At 41.0% G+C, this 21320-nt stretch overlaps 1 protein-coding gene across 5 annotated transcripts in view; it reads left to right on the forward strand.

Moving 5' to 3' along the window:
• LOC127572425 (DNA repair protein complementing XP-A cells homolog) overlaps nucleotides 1-20828 on the forward strand; it is a 97775-nt gene extending 76947 nt beyond the window's left edge. Inside the window, exons 1-9 of one of the 5 annotated variants that reach the window (XM_052019670.1) lie at nucleotides 5900-5977; nucleotides 8113-8240; nucleotides 9863-9964; nucleotides 11906-12135; nucleotides 12715-12825; nucleotides 15904-16009; nucleotides 18849-19014; nucleotides 20051-20168; nucleotides 20579-20828. In XM_052019670.1, the coding sequence (XP_051875630.1) occupies nucleotides 11952-12135; nucleotides 12715-12825; nucleotides 15904-16009; nucleotides 18849-19014; nucleotides 20051-20168; nucleotides 20579-20730 (837 nt within the window). In that variant the 5' untranslated portion in view covers nucleotides 5900-5977; nucleotides 8113-8240; nucleotides 9863-9964; nucleotides 11906-11951 and the 3' untranslated portion in view covers nucleotides 20731-20828. The other 4 variants (XM_052019672.1, XM_052019671.1, XM_052019673.1 and 1 more) reach the window with 4 other exon arrangements.
• Nucleotides 20829-21320: the final 492 nt, after the last annotated feature.

Below are 21320 nucleotides of genomic sequence, written 5' to 3' on the forward strand. Positions count from 1 at the left end.
ACCTGGGGGGGCGGCGGGGGGGGGGGGTTAAACTTGGGGGGGTTTAAACTAGCTTGGCAGAGGGATGGGAACCAGAGCACCAGGTCAGAAAATGGAGGGATTGAGAGGGAGGTAGATGCCATGACCAGTAAATCTGTAAGGAAGGACAGGCGGGGTGATGGGACTGACAGGTTGAAGTGTGTTTATTTCAGTGCTAGGAATATTATGGGTAAGAGTGATGAACTTAGAGCATGGGTCAGTACATGGAACTATGAGGTTGTAGCCATTACAGAGACTTGGTTGAGAGAGGGACAATACTGGCTGCTTAATGTTCCGGGTTTTGATGTCTTAGAGAGGGAGGTAAAAAGGTGGGGAGTTTACATTATTAATCAGGGACAATATCACAGCTGTACTCAGAAGTGACATAATGGACGGCTCATCCACTGAGTCTATATGGGTTGAACTCAAAAATGAGAAAGTTGATGCTAGTGGAGCGGGAGAGAACAATGAAAAATTGAAAGCGTCTATTTTTCTGCACGTGATTGGTGAAGATGCTTTGGACATCTATAACAGCTTTCAAATTGATGAGACAGCTTTTGAGTTGCACACTTTGATGAAAAAATTTGGGGAGTATTTTATCCCAAGTAAAAACATCACATTTGAGAGATATACATTTTTTTCCTGTGACCAGAAACAAGGTGTTAGTTTCGACCAATTTATTGGCTATGTCCAGACCCAAGAGATCTCAATAAAGCCATCAAGAGAGAGCATTTTAAATTGACAACACGGGAGGAGTTCATGTCCCGGTTTTCAGGTGCCAAATGGTTTAGCAAGCTCGACGCATCGTCTGGGTTTTGGCAGATGAAGCTTGATGAGGCAAGTTCGAGACTGTGTACTTTTAACACACTACAGGGAAGAGATCACTATCTTCAGCTGCCATATGGGATCCTGTCTGCACCAGAATTCTACCATAAAACCATCTACATAATTTTTGAGGGCATACCTGGTGTCAAGACCATGATGGATGACATCATCGTCTGGGAGTTCGCCAAGGAGGAACATGATACTCGACTGAGACAAGTGCTTGACGTGACAAGGAATGTCAATTTGGAATTAAATAATGAAAAATGTGAGTTTGGTGTGAAGACACTGACCTTCATAGGAGATGTCATATCTGAAGAGGGAGTGAAGCCTGACCAAAGAAAGACATCAGCCATTGAAAACATGGAGAGGCCCCAAAACAAAGAGGAGGTGAGACGTTTCTTAGGGATGGTGACTTACCTGACTAAGTTCATCCCTCAACTGTCAATAGTGTCAGCACCACTTAGGTCACTCCTTGAGCAACAAAATGAATGGATTTGGTCTCATGAGCAAGAAGAGTGTTTCCAGACATTGAAGAGGGTCCTAACTGAAGAGCCCGTGCTGAAGTTTTATGATTCAGAAAGGTGTATCAGGACATCAGCTGATGCGTCCCAGCACGTCATTGGATCAGTACTACTGCAGCAGCATGATGGCACACGGCAACCTGTGGCCTATGCATCAAAGGCTTTAACAAGTGCAGAAGCCAACTATGCACAGATAGAGAAAGAGCTTCTCGCCACTACACATGCATGTAAAAGGTTCCATCAGTATATCTATGGGCAAGCTTTTGAAGTGGAGATGGACCATAAACCATTGGTCTCAATTATGTCCAAACCACTGAATGACTGTCCCATGAGGATACAGTGCATGTTGATAAGGCTGCAGAAATATGATGTGAAGATGATCTACACACCGGGAAAATATAATTTGCTGCTGATGCTCTGTCTCGAGCAGTCGACAAGACAGAAAAGAGTGACCAACAGGTTAATGCAGATATACAGGCCTATGTTGACATGATTGTCACCTCTCTTCCGGTATCTCCGGATAGAACAGAGCAGATTAGGAAAGCAGCAGAGGCAGATGAAACAATGAAAGTACTCAAGGATACAATATGGAAAGGATGGCCAGCAGCAAAGGATGACTGTCCAATGTGTATTCGGGATTATTGGGCATGCAGAGCTGAACTGTCAGTAGTGAAAGATATGGTTTTCAAAGGGAACAGGTTTGTGGTTCCAGTGTCACTACGCAAGGAGATGCTCCAGAAGATACACGAAGGGCATCTTGGGGAGGAAAAATGTAAACGTAGAGCACGTGAAGTGATGTACTGGCCAAGAATGAACCAAGACATCAGCTGGACTACTGCTTCATGTGAAATACGCTTTACCTACAGACCAAAGCAGCAAGCAGAACCACTTACACCACACCCTGTACCAGACAGGCCATATTTCAAAGTTGGAGTGGATTTGTTTGCCTGTAATGGGAAGAGCCATATTGTTGCAACAGACTACTTTTCCAATTACCCAGAGGTTGCGACACTGCAATCGACATCCAGCAAAGCAGTTATCACATTCCTGAAAGCTGTGTTTGCGAGGCATGGAGTTCCATGTGAAGTAGTATCAGACAATAGTCCACAATTTTCGAGCAGTGAATTTGAATCCTTTGCCAATGTTTGGGGGTTTCGATATATAACCTCAAGTCCACATCACTCAAAATCTAATGGCCTAGCAGAGTTCAGTTAAGGTGGTGAAGGGCCTCATGAAGAAAGCGCAAGATGGACGAGAGGATTTCCATATTAGTCTAATGATTTACAGAAGTGTGCCACTGCAGAACGGCCTTTCACCAGCCCAAGTGCTGATGGGTCGATGCATACGCACTAACCTTCCAATACATGAAAACCTGTTGACACCTGAAGGAGCACACAAGGTCAAACAGGCTAAAGAGGAAGGGAAAGAAAAATAGAAACAGAATCACAGCAAGACAATGAAAAGCCTACCAGTCCTGAAGCCTGGGGATCAACTGTGAATCCGAGATCATGATTCTAGCACATGGTCCATGCAAGGAGTTGTGCAAGAGGAAGTAAATCCACATTCATACCAAATCCAGAGGGAGCGAGGGACACCTCTGAAGAGGAAGCACATGGATCTACGACCACAAACTCCAATCCATGGCTGTGACCTGTCCCGTCAGTACACCAAAGGGGCCAGCATATGGAGAAAATGAACATGTGGACCAGAGTTCCCAGGAAAACACCAATAGTAATGCAGCAAGTGAAAGCAACACACCTGTGAAAACAGGTACCAGACCAAAAAGGACCAGCCTGCAGTATCTACAAGGCATAACTCAGAGGGTGATGCCTGGATGAATGCAGCTCCCTCAATATTCAAGAAGATCAGCGCCATTGTGGAGAAAGCAGCCTGCCTGATTAGTATCCCATCTGTGACCTTACTCTTCTACCACCCATGCACTGTGGCTGCAGAGTGTACCCATCTGCAAGATGGACTGCAGCAACTCACCATGATTTGTTCAGCAACATCTCCCAAACCTGTGACCTCCTCCAAGGCACGTGAATGAGAACACCACCATCTCCATATTTCCCTCCAAGGCACAGGTCACCTTGACTCTCCCACTTCCTGGAGGAGCTGTAAGTAAAAATAGAGTAACGGGAAATCCTGCTCAATTTATTTATTTTCCCAATGACTTAAGTCAACTATTAAAGCTTGTACTGGAACTTGTTAAGCAATTTTTTCCCATTATTGAGTGATCCAATACCAGAGGGCACGCATTTAAGGTGAGAGGGGGTAGGTTCAGAGCAGACGTGAGGGGTACGTTTTTTACTGAGAGAGTGGTGGATGTGTGGAATGCGTTGCCTGATAGGGTGGTGGAGGCAAATTCATTGGGGGTTTTTAAGAGCGAGCTTGGAGAGGCACATGAATGAGAGGAAAATAGAGGGATATGGGCATTCTGTAGGTAGGAGGGATTAGCTATGTCAGCACAACATTGTTGGCCGAAGGGCCTGTTCTGTGCTGTACTGTTCTATGTTCTATGAAACCACCTCAGAGACTGATTGAAAGCTGCTGAGTGGACAAGGGTTCTTGGCAGGTTTATAAGGACAAGGTATTGTGTTTATTTTTCTATAAAGGGGGAAGATGTGTTATGTATTATTATGTAGTTATAATAAAAACTACAGTCCCCAGTAGGCAATGCAAGGGGTCACATGGGGGAACAGGAAGTGGCTATAAAAAGAGAGGGAAAGCAAGTCAGTCTGTTGTTGGTTAATAAAATGTTCAGACGTTAAAGCCACGCAAAGTTTGTCTCTTGACGAAGAACAAACATAACAATGATGCCTCAGATTTTGACATTATATTGTGCTCACACACCACATCTGCAGATTTAGGAAGGATTTAGGAATTTACCTTAGTACCTATTCTTGTAGTCCTCATGCCTGGACAAGTCCTTGGGTCATTGCCTGTGGTGAATGTGCCTACTCAAAACTGGCATTTGTTAAACTTCCTGAGGAGAGAAACCCTACTGTTATTTGTTTGCTTTAATGATAAGATCTCTATAAATGATAAGATCTCATATTGTGTTTTGCAAATTGATGATATTATTGAGAACACTGTAAACAAACAGCCATGATATTTCTGCCAGTATCGCCCTTTCTGCAATATCTGTCTACATTGGTCTCCCTGCATATCGGCTTGCTGTGTACTGTAGGGGCTGTGTCAGTTTGAGCTGGTTGCCCTTACAGAATGGCTAGCGAAGCCCCCCACCGCGCCGGCTCACCAGATGTTGCTGTTATGTGAATTTCTTTCTTTACAAACATTCAAAACTTTCTTGAGAATTAAGCAAGACAGCCAAGTCAAATAAAAATCATTGGAACGGAAAGAAAATTTGTTTATTTTTATTTTTCTATAGCTGACTGTTGGCATTGAAAGTAATTGTAACCTTGACAACTTTCTCTGCACCCTACCAGACACTCTCTCTGTTCTCTCCACCTTCGGCCTCTCTGCAACTTAAAACATGTTTGCTTTGTCACTTTACCAGTTCTGGTGAAGGGTTCTTGGCCCAGAAAGGCCAACTCCTGCTTAACTTGCTGAATGCTTCCAGAACTTTTTCTTGTTTCAAATTTCCAGCACCTACAGTTTTTTTTTGCTCCAGTAAGCTTTACCTACAAAGACGTACAGGTAGGAATAACATGGGTTTAAATGGGCAGCGCGAATTCATTGGGCTGGAAGGGCCTGATACCGTGCTGTATAAATAAAGTTTTAACTTTTTCCCAGCAGCCACTTGTCCCATTCATTTTAATGGGGCTGCACCAGGTCCAACCAAGCACAGGTCAGGGAGCAAATTACTTGGTTTGGGAGCCCTGTGCAAGTTCATGCTGTCCCACTGGGCTCTCCGAGGGGTCCAGTGGATGGACAGGCAGCAGTGCAGGATGTGCACCACTGGTTTAATCCCAGCTGTTACTGGAGTTTGACAGGTGAGATGCTGAGCCTTGAGCTGTCGTTGGGTGTCCTAAGAAGCCAAGGATACAGAGGTCAGAGTGGGTGCAGGATGGAGAATTACAGTGATAGGCAACTGGAAGTTCACGGTCACCCTTGTAGAATGACCAGAGGTGTTGTGTGAAATAGTTACCCAATCTGGATTTGGTTTCTCCAGTGTAGAGGATGCAACACTGCGAGTGCTGAATGCAGCTCACTAAATTCAAAGAATTACAAATGAATCGTTGCTTCACCTGGAAGGAGTATTTGATTCCCTCAAATTGTGCTGATGATTACACCACAAATTCTAACATCTACAGCAACTGAAAGTTGTGTTCATGGTGACAGCAGAAGTATTACCCAGTCAGCCTTAAAACTCATTGCAAATTTTTGCAAAAAGCTGCATCTCTCCAGTGCCTTCAATGTTGAACGCTTCACCTTCTCAGAATTCACAGCTAACAGACACCTCAGGCTGCACAGCCTGTAACTGGAAACTGGTCTTACTGTTCTGCGAGGGGAACACAACGATGTCCCTGCAGCGTCCACTTTCCCCTCCACTCGCGCCTGCGCAGACGCGCTCCGCGTCCGCCGGTGACGTCATTTCCCGGCGGGGTTTCCGGGACCGGTGGCGGAGCTGCGGACGGCGGGCGGCCCGGGTGAGTGACCGAGGGGCAGAGACGGGGCGGGTTGTGCAGCTCCTCCTCCTGCTGCTCCCACTGGAGAAAGTGCGGTGGCTGGTGAACCGGTGTCCCCACCTCCCCCTCTGTCGGCGGCCGCCCCGCCCGGGACCGGCAGCACGGAGAAGCGACCCCCACGGTCGGCCCCAGGGTCCTGCCGTCCCTCGCTCAGTGACTGGTCTCCCATCGCACCCCGGCACTTGGGGAGCCCCGGGCACATCCATCAACGGCTATCTTGAGCTCCCGGTTGCGTGTCACTTCAACGCCCCTCTCCATTCCCCGCCTGTCCGTACTCCGCCTTCTCCACTGCCACGGTGAGGCCAAACACAAATTCGGAGAACAACACCTCGCATTACGCTTTGGTAGAATGAACACTGAATTTCCCAATTTCAGATAACCTGCATTCCCTGTGTTTTCCCACTCCTACCAGTCCACCAAGTTTCTCTCTCCATTCGTTCACCTTTTCCATCTTCTCTCCCCCCCCCCCGTTACTTAGATCGCCTTTCCCCGCCCGGTACCATCTGCCCATCACCCACAGAAACCACCTGGGTTTCTTCTCCCATTGCCTATCCTTTTTATCCCCTTTGGTCTATCTTTTCTATCCCATCTTCCCCCTTCCTGGTTCCACTTTTCATTTTCCAGGCTCTTTCTCTCCCTTCCATCTCCCCTCCCACCTGGTTCTATGTAACTTTATTTTTCCTTATCTGTTTTGACTTTTCACCCACCAGCATCTGCCTCTAAATGCCCCCACCTCACCTGGTTCCAACTATCAGCCTCTATCTCACCTTTCCCTCACACTTTTTTTATACTGGCTCCACACTCAGTCCTGATGCAGGGTCTTGAGCATTCCTTTGCCTCCACAGATGCTCTTTGACTTGCTGAGTTTCTCCAGCAGCTTGTTTTTTGCTTCTGATTCCGGCTTTAGCAGTCTATTGTGTCTCCCCAACACATCCATTTCTGGTACTTCTTCCTCTTTTAACTTGCTACAAATAATCTTTAACACAACCATTTTCTGCACAAGATCTACAATCCCACTCAATTTTTCATCTGTCATATTACTTCAGAAGGATAAGTTAGCACATAATGCTAGAGAATGGAACAAGGTTAGTGGGGGAAACACTGAAGAGGTACCCCTAGGCAGAAAAGGAAGCTGTGCGTAAACAGTGTTCTGAAGAGTTGTGACCATCAGATCAACAAAGGCTTTTATTTCAAACTAAGCAGGGTACCTGCAAAATTATCCTTTTTAATTCAACTCACACAAACACATGAAACCTAGCAACATTAACTTTCATTGTGCAATGAAAGCTTATGGTTATAGGAGTAATGTTTAGGTGTGGGTAGAAAATTGGTTATCTGGAAGCAGAGGGTGGGCATAAATGGGTCTTTTTCTAGTTGGCAAGGTTGAATGGTTTGCCAGCAGGTTTATGCTGGAGGCTTACAGTTTATATAAAGGTACTAAAGGTATGATAACTGAATTTGCTTATGACACAAACATGGTTGGAAAGTAAGTTGTGAAGAGGAGATTAAGGGGCTACAGGGGGATTATAGTTGGGTGTTATGAATGGCAAATGTTTGACACATGGAGTATAATGCGGGAAAGTGTAAAATTCTTTTTGGCAGCAAAAATTAAAAAAATACATTGTCAATGTAGTGAGAGATTGTTTCTGAGGAAAGGTTGGACTGGCCAAACTTGTATCCACTGGGGTTCAGAAGAGTGAGAGGGAACTTGATTAAAACATAAGTTTCTGAGAGGTCTTGACAGATTGAATGTAGAGCAGAGGTTTCCTCTTGTGGGAGAATCTAGAACTAGGGTCACTATTTTAAAAGAGGTTGTCCATTTAAGGTAGAGATAAAGCAAAAATATTTCTCTCAGACTGAGAGATTTTTGAACTCTCCTCCTCAAAGGGTGGTGGAAATGGAGTCTTTGAATTTTTTTTATAGCAGGGATGGATTCTTAATGAACAATGGGATAGAAAGTTACCACAGAGTTGAGGTTTTACTCAGCTCAGCCAGGAACTTATTAAATGGTGGAGCGGCATTAGGGGCCAATCGGTCTGATGTTGCTATTAATTTGTTTATTCATATCACATGCAGTCTCTCTTGCTTTTTTTAAGGCCTTTTCAACACCCGGAGGCCCTTTCAGAAGAGCAGAACATGGGGATGGATAGCTCCCTTTAGCATGTGCCATTACATTCTCCATACCTTCCAGGCACCCAGCTAAAACATTGACATTCTGCCAAAGGTATGTTCCTTCTCAATTTGGTGAGTTATTGAAAGGTAGTCAAAGGGTCTCAATGCTATCGTTAAAAATATGGAAGAACTTGCAACAACCTCTTTATTGTCATTTTTAAGACATTAACATCCAGCAGGCCATCAAGCATGGAGAAAGCACCCCTGACACTGTAGAACTCCCTCAGTAGTGTACTGAACTGTCGCTGTAGTGAAACTTGAACCCACAGTCTCTGATGCAGAAATAAGTGTGCTACCAACTGAGCTATGGTTGGTAATCTTTAAATAAAAACTTTAATCCAATAGAAACTATTTATTACATTTGGCATGAAGTCAATAGGTTTCAATACAATTGGCGCTTTGGTCTGCAAAGTCTTAATTGTTGGGAAATAGAAAGCAAAAAGAAAAGATAAAAAGTAAAGTCCTCTGGTCAGATCAGAAAAGATTACTTTAGATTTGGATAAAGACTAGGAAAATTCAAAATGAAAATACTTGACTAACTGAAAGAAAAATATCATTGGGGTATGAGCAGAGAGCAGCGGAGTGGGACAAGCTGGATTGCTTTTACATAAAGCTGGTGTAGATTTGAAAGGCCAAGTGGCCTTTTGAAATTCTTTATCTGTTGAATCAGTCACATTTGCCTCATCAATTCTCTCTGTTACAAAAACAGAAAATGCTGGAGGTGCTAAGCAGATCAGGTGGCATCTGTAGAGAGAGAAACAGTTAATAGTTCAGGTCAAAGACTTTTCGTCAAAACTGGAAAAATGAGAAAAGCATGTTCTAAGTTGTAGAGAGGGGAAAGAGTGGAGAGAACAAGGAATGATTGTGATAGTGTGGAGCCTAAGATTCTCTAGGTGACACAGATGCTCTTGGTGCCATCTCAGAGAGGGTGAAGAGTGATGAATACTTGTTAATCAAAGCTGATCTGTCTGGAGGAGTGTTATTAAAGGAAATGAATGAGGGCAGAAGAGAGAAAAAGAAACAATGCTGGGATTATGAGATACCAAACACAGCAGTTGTTGGAAATCTGAAATATAAAAGAAATTGTAGGAAGTACTCAGCAGATCAGGTAGCATCCGTGGCGAGAGAGAAAAACAGCCAGTGTTATAGGTGGATGAATTCACATCAGAACTGGTCAGTTTTGATCCAAACAGGAAAGACTGGTTTTCTGGAATAACTAAATTTAATATTGAGTCCCGAAGGCTGCAGTGTGCCTAGACAGAAGATGAGGTGGTGTTTCTGAAGCTTACTTTGGGCTTTGTTGGAGTATTATAGGAGGCCAAGGGCAGAGAGAACAGAGCAGGAGTGGTATGCAGACTTATTATGACAGTCAGCTGTAAGCTTGAGGTCACTCTTGCTGACAGAACATAGGTATACTGGAAAGCAGCCACCCAATCTCCTATAATCTCCAATTATAGGAGACCACATCTTGAGCACTATATTGGAAGTAGTGCAAATGAATTGCTGCTTTACCTGTAAGGTCTATTTGGGTCCGCAAAAGACTGCAGATGCTGGAATCTGAAGCAACAAACAATCTGCTGGAGGAACTCAGCTGGTCAGGCAGCATCTGTGGAGGGAAATGTACAGTTGATGTTTCAGGGTCTTAAAAAGTCAACTATCCATTTCCTTCCTCAGGTGCTGCCTGACCTGCTAAGTTCCTCCAGCATCCTGTTTATTACTCTGCAACTTGGTTCCTTACTTTCTTCAGCAATCTTGGATGCATCTCATCTGAACCAGGTAATTTATCCACTTTGTCTTACTAGTATCTCCATTTTATCAACTTTAGCCCATCCAGAATCTCAACTGCCTCTTCCTTTGTTAGATTTCCTGTTTGATCTCTGATCAGCCCACCTCTTTTCAAAGTTTTTTCTCTCCTGGGAATACCATGTCAGTCTACTGGAGCCTGTAAAAATGTACCCTTTATGTAGTATAGAAATGTAAACTTTACCCTCATTTAGGTAATACTTTCTCTCTTATGATGATGATTGTTTTACGTTTTTCCCACCATAATTTCTGACTGATCTTGTGGACATAGGACATCAGGAAACTAAATGACTGCTTTCTGTTTTCATTAAACAGTAGTATCCTAAAAAGGAGGATTGGAAGAATTTGATCAGGATAAAAAAAACATGAATTTAAAAGACTGACAATGTTGGAAGTATGACATTGACCTGATTTGAAAGGGCTGCATCCTATGCTGCTAAATGAAGGAACAGTGGCAATGGCAGCAAAAATGATATTTTTTTCTTTGGATTTGGGAATTGTGCTAGAGGATAGTATTTGTGTTGCATTCCTGTTCAAAAGGTAGAAACTGGCAATTAAAAGCTAGTCAGCCTAACTGTTTGTTGTTGTTTAACCTTTAGAGAAAATTACGTTGGGGGTGGGGGAGAAATAATTTCTGCTTGCAAAAATATAGTTAATAAATGAAAAACAGCAAGGCTTGGTTAGAAGCAAATAGTGTGAGATTCACTTAAGTTCTTATGTTGAAGTAACGGAGAGGATGAATGAAAGTAGAATGAATTAAACCGTCTACTGGATAAAGGTGTTTGAGGAAGTATCATTTAAAAGACTTGTTAGCATATGTAAAGTTCCTGGGATTAACTGGATACACAAATGTAAAATTGGTTAAGGTACAAGTGGACCTTCTCCTTTTTCTTTTCAGAGCACTGGTACAAGCAATCACCAGCAGCCTCTGAAATCAAAAATTGTGTTTCCAAAATTTCATGATATCATTTCTGTACAAAGCACAAGACCTCAATGTAGAATTCACTCTTGACTGTTATCTGAAAATACTGTGTTCCCAGCGGAACTTCTTGCTCCCTGATCTAGGTGATCATTTACTCCTCCTCAGATATCTTCTGCATGTATGAATTTTTCATTTGGAGTTTCTACCTGGATCAGGATGTCTATGCAGTAGGTCTCAAGTATAAAACTTTGCATTTCATGACTTGTTTCAGTAATAATTCACTGGTCTATGTGTGTTACATGCTGTAAACTAAATGTTTGCAGAGGGAAAGACGTTTTAGATGTGAAACATAAATAAGAGATGGTAAACAACCTTTCTCACTTACCTCTGCTCATAATTACTGTTGTATTTTTCCTTTGTTACCTACTTTCTTCCTCTTTTCATATGCATTATGTCTTGTCTATTGTCACTAATCATCATCTCCACTTCGTGCCTTCTCAGTTTTTGATGATGAAACCAAAGCTTCAGCTTGAACATCTTGCGTACTCACTTAACCTGATGTGAGGCTAACTAATTGGATCTGACTGCCACAGAAAATGGACCAAGCCAGAAAACTAAACAGTATAGTCTACCGTTTTAAAAATAGTTTCTGCCAGGAATCCTGATGTAGTTTGCCTTTGTTTTTGTTGAGATAAATTATTCCTTCCTGTTCTATAATTCCTGTGGATGTTTTGGGGTTTTTATTCTGGCCTTGGTAAGAACAGCCATAGCAACTGTATCCCTCCTCCTGCTGCATTGACTGAACTGTTAACACAAGCAACACGCTGTCTTTGATGTTTCCATGCATCATTTTCAAATTGAGCATTTGGCTTACCAGTTAAATGATCAGGCTTTTAACCTATAACATTTGTCGTAAACTCTGCCCTTGCAATATGTCAGAAGTGTTGATTTTGCAATCATTTGACTTCTCTGTTCCAAAATATTCTTTTCAGCTGGTTACAGTATCAAGAGACAAAGTAAGGCTACTATTTCCCAAGCATGGATTTGGAGGGAAAAGATGGATCATCATCAGCCTCTGCAGGTGGGGAAGGAGAGGCAAAGGCAGACCAAAAAAGACATTTACCTCCCAGTGTGCTGGCCAAGATTGAGCGGAACCGGCAGAGAGCACTGCTTCTGAGGCAAGCCAGACTGGCGAGCAGGCCTTACACTCCTATTGGCACAAGTGAGTACTCCATTAATCTGCTAGATGAATGTGCAGAAATCCTGATGGTTTGACATCTATCTCACAGGGTGCTGATTCCTATGCTCCCCTTAGCAAACTGGGGCACTGGTTCCCACGCTCCTTGAAACTTGCCTTGGTCCTATTTCCTGCAGTCCCTTGAAACTCATCAGGGCCTTGTTTGTAAACTCCCTTGAACCTTACTGAGTTTACTGGAAAATTGATTATACTACTATGTAACACCCAAAAATGTATTGGAGTATTAATTGGAATTGAAACATCTGCAAGTCTAGCATCGCCATTGTCCTAAAGATGCCTGATTAACAAAGTTTTGCTGTACCTTTCCCCAGGTACTGCCATTTCATTTTGCAGTCTCTTGTCTAGACAGGGTTGTTTTAAGTCTGCTCCATACTCATAATCCAGAATTGAATTGAAAATAAAGAGAGAATTCTTGCCATTCAGGAATTCACTGCAGCTCTGGTACTAGGGGAGATCTGCATTTATGAGCATATATTTTCCGATACAGGGCGCAGTGCAACGTTTTGTCTCAAAGGATGTTATATTTATCTTTCTCACTTACAGGTAGCAACATTGCAAAGCCTATATCCAAAGTAATAGATACAGGAGGAGGATTTTTTCTAGAAGAGGAGGAGGAGGAGATACAGGAAGTGAATAAAGTTATACACCAACCAGGTATATTTATGTTTAATCTTCTAAAATGCTACTAGAGATCAGTTAAATCAAATATAACATTATCTCATGAAGTCCTGAGGTTTGCACAGTAATACCTCTGTACAGGAGTAATTATTCTATTTTGTGCGTCAGGGTTTAGTGTGGTTTGCTTCCACTTCATTTCCTTGGGATATTAGGTAGCTGATGAGGCCAGTGTGGGACATGTAGACTCTGCCATAGGTGAGGCAGGAGGTGCTTGATGAAGCAGGTGAGTGGGGAGTTTGAGAATTGATGCACTCTTTCTATTGTTTATACTGGGTGCTGATGTCCTCCTAGTGAAGCAATTCTAGGTGCTTAATGCTGCCCTAAATGTTTCTTCTCCATTCTGAGAAGTCATGGGCCAGGAATCCCCACATTTTGCTGGGGATGTTACACATTTTCAGAGGCTTTGAAAATTTCTGTTCTCTGTGCACTTGGAAATCTCTTGTGATGATAAGTTTGGAGTAGTGTGGCTGTTATGGGAGCAACAAACAATTTCCTGGAGAAACTCAGTGGGTTAGCAGCATCTGTGGGACAAAAGGAATTGTTGGTTTTCAGGTCGAAACCCTTCATTAGGTGAATCATTGTTTTCCACTCAGTGAAACTATGTATTAGTGTAGATTGTAAGACCCAGGAATGAAAGAGTATGTCTGTAGAGTATACTTTACATAGAATAAAAGATGTGAGCAACAGAGCTTGCATCTAAAATATTTGACCACCACTGGAAATATTAAAAGCATTACCAAAGTTCAGTTTTAAAGACAGTGTTGAGAGTGGAAGGAGAGATGGAGAGGCTAAATTGAATTCCAGGACGCTGAAGGCACAACCACTAAAGATTGGAGAAAGAGTGGCACGAAAAGGTCAGAGGTGGAAGAGTGCGTAGTTTTCTGAGATGATAAGGTTTGAAATACTGAAAAGAGAAGTTTACTTTGTAAGAATCAGGAATTGCAAACCTGTATAGGTTACAAGGGGAAAAATGATCAAGCTATCCTCACAATATGGATGCATTACCATGAAAAAAGTTAGTTGGAGAATTAAAATTTCCAAAGTACATACTGTGGAGTTAACATTGTACATTTTAAGAATGTGATGTGCAGCTAGAACCTATATTCTTTTCATTTATGGCATTGCAAGTATATTTTAAAATGAATCCCTGGGCCATATAACACCCAGTGTACATGCACTGTTTTAAACAGTTTGTTTAAATGAAATCTAATTCTAAGGCCTGAGTTGAAATATCTTTCTTGCTATGGATTAGTACACAAGATTTCTGCATGCTGCTGTGTTCAGGTTGTATTTTGTATGTTGACCTAATTCCAAAGAAAAGGCTCTCGTTTCATTTGTGGATGGCGGAGGACTACTACCCAGTTGAACCTGGTTTTATCTTTTTAGGACATCTAAGGACTGCACTGATCCTTTTCTCTATCTTCTTTGACCGTATTGAAACTATTGAGAATTTACGACATCTTAACTAATTTTCCCCATAACCTCCTCTGCTGTAAGAACAAGCTGAGCTTCTCCAGTCCATCCACTTCACTTAAAGCTTTCATTCCTGTACCATCCTACCATTTGTACCATTTACTAATCTGCTCTGCACCCTAAGCCTTTAAGATCCTACCTAAAGCTTGTTGCTCAGAACTTCTATTTAGCCATTATAGCAAGAATGTGGAAGCTTTAGAGAGGTTGCAGAGGAGATTTACCAGGATGCTGCCTGGATTGGAGAGCATGTCTTATGAGGATAGGTTGAGTGAGCTAGGGCTTTTCTCTTTGGAGAGGAGCAGGATGAGAGGTGACTTGATAGAGGTCTACAAGATGATAAGACGCATAGATTGAGTGGACAGTCATAGAGACTTTTTCCCCAGGGTGAAAATGGCTAACACGAGGGTGCATAATTTTAAGGTGACTGGGGAAAGGTATAAGGGGGATTTTTTTTCTTTACACAGAGAATGGTAGCTGCGTGGAACGCACTGCTGGCAGAGGTTGTGGGGGCAGATACATTAGGGACATTTAAGAGACTCTTGGAAAGCCACATGAATGATAGAGAAATGGGAGGGAAGGGTTAGATAGATATTAGAGGAGGATAAAATATTGGCACAACATTGTGGGCCAAAGGGCCTGTACTGTGCTGTAGTGTTCTATGTTCTAACTGACCTCAATACTCATTAGAGGTTTATTAAGGTTTAGAAAAGATTCTTTGATTTGTACTACATGGTTTTTAAAAAGCTAAAAATCTGTAAATCTTTTTTTGAAAGCCTTCTGCCACCTTCAAGGACTTGTGTACTTACGTCCCTTTTGATATATTAGTCTTTAGTTTACATTGCCTCTAATTTATGCTAATAAATTGATTGACTTCACACCTGGGTAAGATTTCACCTGCACTTCTTATTGCACACAGTCTTATTATTCCCATGGTTTACTACATTCTGAGTTTCATGTCATTAGCAAACTTTTAAAATGCATGTTAATGACCCAGTCTTGGGTATATTAAAAAGATCATTATGTCCAACACCATTGCACAATTACAGTTCAGTTTGTAAAACAACCATTCGCACTGCTCTCTAATTAGTCTCTTGTTTAATTTAATATCCACACTGAACCTTTCATCCCACTGGCATCTGATTTGCTAAAAAGTACTTTGCCATGAGCTATTGAAAATGCACGTGAACACCATCAACTACACAGCCCTCAGCAAGCCTCTCCATTGCTGCTTGTTAGCTGGAGAACATGAGTATATCACATTCTTGTTTGGATACTATCTTGGATCTTTCATGAGCATTGCTTAAAAATCTTATTTGAAGGATAGCAATGGCTGGCATGCAGCACTCAATAATACTGAACAGCAACCCACTTTTATTTTTAATCTTTCATTCATATTCTGTGTCTGAAATATTGCTGTGGGGACTCCACAATGTGGTATTTAGTGATATAGTTGTAAATTGAAGTCAAGTCCTCATGTTTGTATCCAAAGGCACACATTTTTGTACCTTTTATTGACCAGGTGTAGGATACAATTTCAGAAGGCCTTTGTCTCTTGCTCAAAGTATGTATCGATCTTCACAGGACCTGTTATGGAATTCGATTACTTACTGTGTGAAGAATGTGGCAGAGAGTTCATGGATTCCTTTCTTAGCAGTCACTTTGATTTTCCTGTCTGTGACAACTGCAGGTATTGTTGGTTTATTACTGTGGTATGGGAATAAAATGGAAAGAGTGAATTTAAAGACCATGTTTCTGGGGCAAGATTCTTAGTGGGAGGAAATGTTCACATATAACATAAAAATCAAAAATTATGTTATATTGCATGGAAACTGCAGAGGCCAGAAATTTAGGATGGGCTGGATGGAATATAAGAATACGATTGCTTTTGTAGGTAGGGGTCACCCAACAGAGTAAATATAAAGCTTACAAAAATACACTTGGTATTAACTGTAATTTATTATGAGAGGTTTATTCCAGAAATAGGAAAATTGTATTTTCTTGGGCTGTGGCTTTCACTGGCAAGACCACTATTTATTGCCTATCTGTAGTAGCCTGAGAAAAGTTGAACCACGGATAGTGATTGATACAATTGTATTTCTGATTAGGTCAATTATGAGCCAACCAACCACTTGGAAATGAGGGGATAATGGTTAAAAAAAAGACAAAGGCCCTCTAAGTGCTATGTGCAATCAGATAAAAGGATAGACAAATTCATGGCACAAGTAGAAATAAATCGGTATTAGTGGATACAGAGATGTAATCGCAAAAAAAACAATGTTGGGAATTAAATATTCCAGAATACTTTAGAAGGGAGAGACAAAATAGAAAGGAAGAGTAGGAGCCCTAATAATAAAGGATGGGATAAAGGTGGTAGAGATAGAAGATCTTGGCCCAGCAAATCAAGAAATAGAAACAGTTTTGGTGGAGTTAAGAAACACGGAGTGGTAGAAACATTGGTAGGCCCCTAGACAGCAGGTGTTATGTAGGACATGGTACAAGTCAGGAAGTTTTAGAAGCACATGCGACAATAGTTGTTGAGGACTTCCATCAAAAACAAACCTCCTAAAAACAAAAACTTCTATAGGTATAGAGAAAGCAAAAGTTAAGGTGGGTCCCTTATGGACGGACAAAAATTATATTGAGGAATAAGACTGTTTAATTTCTCTGCTATTTCCTGCCTTCAGGGGAGAAAACACTAGTCAGTTAGCTAGCTGCAGATAGTGGAAAATTACATCCCAAATTATTGAGGAACTGCAAAAAATTAGCATTAGTTTAAAAAAGATATTGGAAAAATTAATGTTGCTATTAACCTATACAACTAATAATAAGATTTAGGCAGTGTCAACATGAATTAATGAAAGGAAGGTAACATTCAATGCATCTTTTACAGATTTTGACTTTGTAACTAGCAGAACAGATAAAAGAGGTTATCAAACACAATTAGAGTACATGGAATTAGGATTAATATACAGGCAAGGATTAATGAGTGGTTAACATAGAAAATCATAGAAATAAACACTCATTTTCTGGTTGGCAGGTTGTGACCTGCTTCAGGGATCGGTGTTGGGACCCCAGCAGTTCACAATCTGTATCAATAATTTGGATGAGGGAGTCAAGTATATCATATCACATTTGCTACTGATAAAGCTGATTGGTCATATGGGCTGTGAGGTAGAAAAATTGGAAAAGTGAACTATTTTCAAAATGGAGAGAGATGGTGTTCACAATGTCTCTGTATATGAATAGCTGTAAATCAGTGATCGGGGTAGAGCAGACAATTAGGAAGGCAAATGTGATGTTGGCCTTTATTGCAAGAGGATTTGAGTACAAAAGCAATTCTGCTGTACTGCAATTATATTGGGACCATGCGCCCTAGAGTTTAGAAGAACGAGAAGTGATCTCATTGAAACAGACCAAATTCTTATGAAGCTTCTCAAGGTAGATGCAGGGATGATGTTTCCACTGGCTGAGATGCCTGGAATCAGGGTCAAAGTCCCAAATAAGATTGGGAGATAAAAAGAAATTCCTTCACCCAGAGGATAGTGAATCTTTGGAATTCTCTTTCCAAGAAAGCTGTGGAGAGTCAGTTGCTGAGTATATTGAAGACAGATTGATAGATGGTTGGATATTAAGGGAATCAAGGGACATGGAGTTAGTGTAGAAAAGCGCTCAGGTAAAGGCTCGGCCATGATGTTATTGAATGGTGGAGCAGGCATGTGTTCCTATGTTTAGACCCCAAATTGACCTCTGAAAGATTTAACAGCTGGTGAGCTCCATCCCCTGATTTAATGGTTGTAAAAGCTGTGAGGGATTTCAATAGTTTAAGTCTCTCTGACATTGAAACACTGAAAAATTCAATAAAATTAATTATTTTGAATAAAAAGTTCAGTAAAATATGTTACTAATTAAAATATTAAACAGAAATAACTAAATAAAGAAACTTCCATTCTGATAACCATTGCTATACAAGTCCCATTGGTGTCAATGGGATCTAGTTTGGGGAATTTTTGAACTTCATGTAGAATCCAGAGGCAGAGCCTATTGATATGCAGTCCCATCTGTCATTCAGTAAGTTCGGCATTTGGATTGAAGTTCTGGAGTTTTCACTCCAGGCTGACTTCCAGCAATTCAGTTTGGAGCCAATCTTTTGCCAAAATATCAGGCTCAATGAATTTTTGAGTTGAATAGACATTTGATGTTTAGGTCAATTGTTGATTTAAAATCTGAGGTTGATAGATTTTTGTTAATCAAAGATATTAGGGAATATTGGGGTAAAACCAGTATATTTAGTTCGGCCATGGTTCAGTTTTGATCTCATTAAATTATAGAATAGGCTAGAGGGACTAAATGGCCTCCCATTGTTCCTGTGTCTCATTAGTGAATATTAGTGAAGATCATTGAACAAGAGTCATTCATACTCTTTTTCTTCTCGGGACCTTGGTTTGATCTGTTGCAGAGGGGTGACCTTTAGATTCCTCCATCAGCAACCAAAAGCCTCAGCAACTAGTTTTCTGATTTAATCACAGAGATAATGAAGAGAAACACAAACTAATTACGCGAACAGATGCAAAGCAGGAATTTCTGCTTAAGGACTGTGACTTGGACCAGAGAACTCCTGCCCTCAAATTTATTTTAAAGAAAAATCCACACAACACTCAGTGGGGTGAAATGAAACTTTACCTGAGGCTCCAGGTCAGTACATGTTGATTTAAAATCTGAAATTGATACACTTTTGTTAATCAAAGATATTGAGTAAAACCAGTACATTTAGTTGGGCCATGGTTCAGCCATGATCACATTAAATGATAAAAAAGCTAGAGGGACTAAATGGCCTCCTATTCTGCTAACAACACAATGCACATTTCCTGGATATGGTGAAGGGGCTCCAAGCTGCTAATCTCAAGAGAGAACGAATTTATGCCCATTATATGAATAAAGCCAATTTAATATGAAGCTGCATAAGCAGCTATCATTTTAAAATTAGTTCAGGTGAATAGATGTGGAATAATCAATTTTTATTTTAGTAAAATTTGTTAATTTTGTTAAATATTTCTGGGATATGTTCCTACTCTGTCTGAAAGCACTTCTTTCTTGAAGCATGATTTTGTTTTTTTGCAAGTTATCTTTGAATGCAATAACCCATCAGCATCCATCATGTATCCATGTAGTAGAGAATGCATTGCACCTGTTTTAGAGAATTTAAGAGGAAAGAGAAAAGAGGGATGAAAATTCATGCTTGAGTGATATGTTGTCTTTCTCCAGGAGATGGCAGTGGACTATTTTCTTCCATTGTAATCATGTTCACAGTAGTGTGAAGTGGTGCTGTAAAGAGTTCCAGGTTAACATTATTTGATCCAGCAGCGATGAAGGAACAGTGGTAACTGTTCACATCAGCATGACATATAACTAGGTGATATTTCCAGTGCACCTACTGCCCTTGACCTCTTCCATCCTGAAGCACAAGGGTTTGGGAAGGTGCTACACAGCCCGTGGTGTGTAGCACCTTCCCATAATTTATCTGCTGATAAATTACCACTCTGCCCTAGATGATCCCCAGCTTCTTGCATTGCTACAGCTGCACACATGCAAATGAATAGAGTTCAGTCCCTTATGCTGCATGACCCTCATCCACTCCCCTCTCCTAGATATGCTGTGAGACCTTTAATATCCTGACTTTTTCCTTAAACAAGCAGGAGAGCAACTGCTCATCTTTCTGCTTTTTCTTCAGATAATAAGACGGTCCCTAGAAGTGTGGGGTAGTGAAGAAGCTTTGCAGCAGGCCAAAGAAGCACGGCAAGAGAACAGAGAGAAGATGAAGCAAAAGAAGTTTGACAAAAAAGTGAAAGGTGAGTGAGCTTGGATTAACTTCCATATCCCATACTAGTAATGAAATCTGTACCTAGGGACCAGGTCATCAGAAGATTGTGTATGTTGTGTGGAATACTGCAGACCAGCTATTCACAAGATTAACTAAGAAAAGGAATTCTAACATGTAAATCAGGTTAATAAAATCAAGTTTACCTTCACCACTTTGCTACAGTTCTAATATGGATGATGTTAGAACAAGCAGAGTCCTCAAATTTTAAAACTCACTTTGCATTGCTCTCCATTTATTTTAGAAATAATAGCAGAAATTGCAAGTTAGTTGGCAACTCATGGTTTATTTACAATTTATAAAGCATTAGCACTTTGCATCATCCCTGCAGTTCAGATGTTATTAGGCCTTAGCCTCTAATTAGGTCTTACCTGTTCGTAGAGCTTCGCCGAGCCGTGAGGAGTAGCCTGTGGAAAAAGGAATCAGCTGCTCACCAACACGAGTATGGCCCTGAAGTATATGTTGAGGAGGAAGATGTGTATAAGAAGACCTGTGCAACATGTGACCACCAACTAATTTATGAAAAAATGTGACCTGATCTAATAGCTGCTGTATAAAATATACAGATTTGTCACTTCAATAATTGTATATAGTTTTTTTTTATTTTTAATAAATCATGAATTTGTGCAGAGTTGATGTTTGTTTAAACATTTTTTGGCACGATAGTTGTTTATTGCAGTATTGCAAATTACCTTTTCACACCCACAGATTTTGAAGTACTGCATTGGTCCTGTTATTGAACTAGTAGAAAACTAGAGAACAAATGATCAAATCCCACCATAACAGTTTGAGAATTTAAATTCACTTTAATTGTAAAACTAGATGGCAACAGTAAGTGATCACTTCCTATCAGTTCATTCATAGGGTTACTAACATTGAATTGGTGACGCTCTTCTGCTGCTTCAGCACTGCAGGGAAAACTATATATTTCTTGTAACTTTAGAAAGGCCTCTTCAGCTAGGAAGCAAATGATTTGAGTGGTTGAGGGCAAATAGCAAATATTGTTGGTGCCTATGTCCAGTTCAGTCCCTGCAGAACAAGCAAACATTCAGCTGGATTTTTTGACAAGGACTGGGTTGGGTAATAATTGGAAATTCAAGTGATTGATTTGAAACAACTGTTA

The sequence above is a fragment of the Pristis pectinata genome, chromosome 7, assembly GCF_009764475.1.
Source record: "Pristis pectinata isolate sPriPec2 chromosome 7, sPriPec2.1.pri, whole genome shotgun sequence".
Classification (NCBI taxonomy): domain Eukaryota; kingdom Metazoa; phylum Chordata; class Chondrichthyes; order Rhinopristiformes; family Pristidae; genus Pristis; species Pristis pectinata.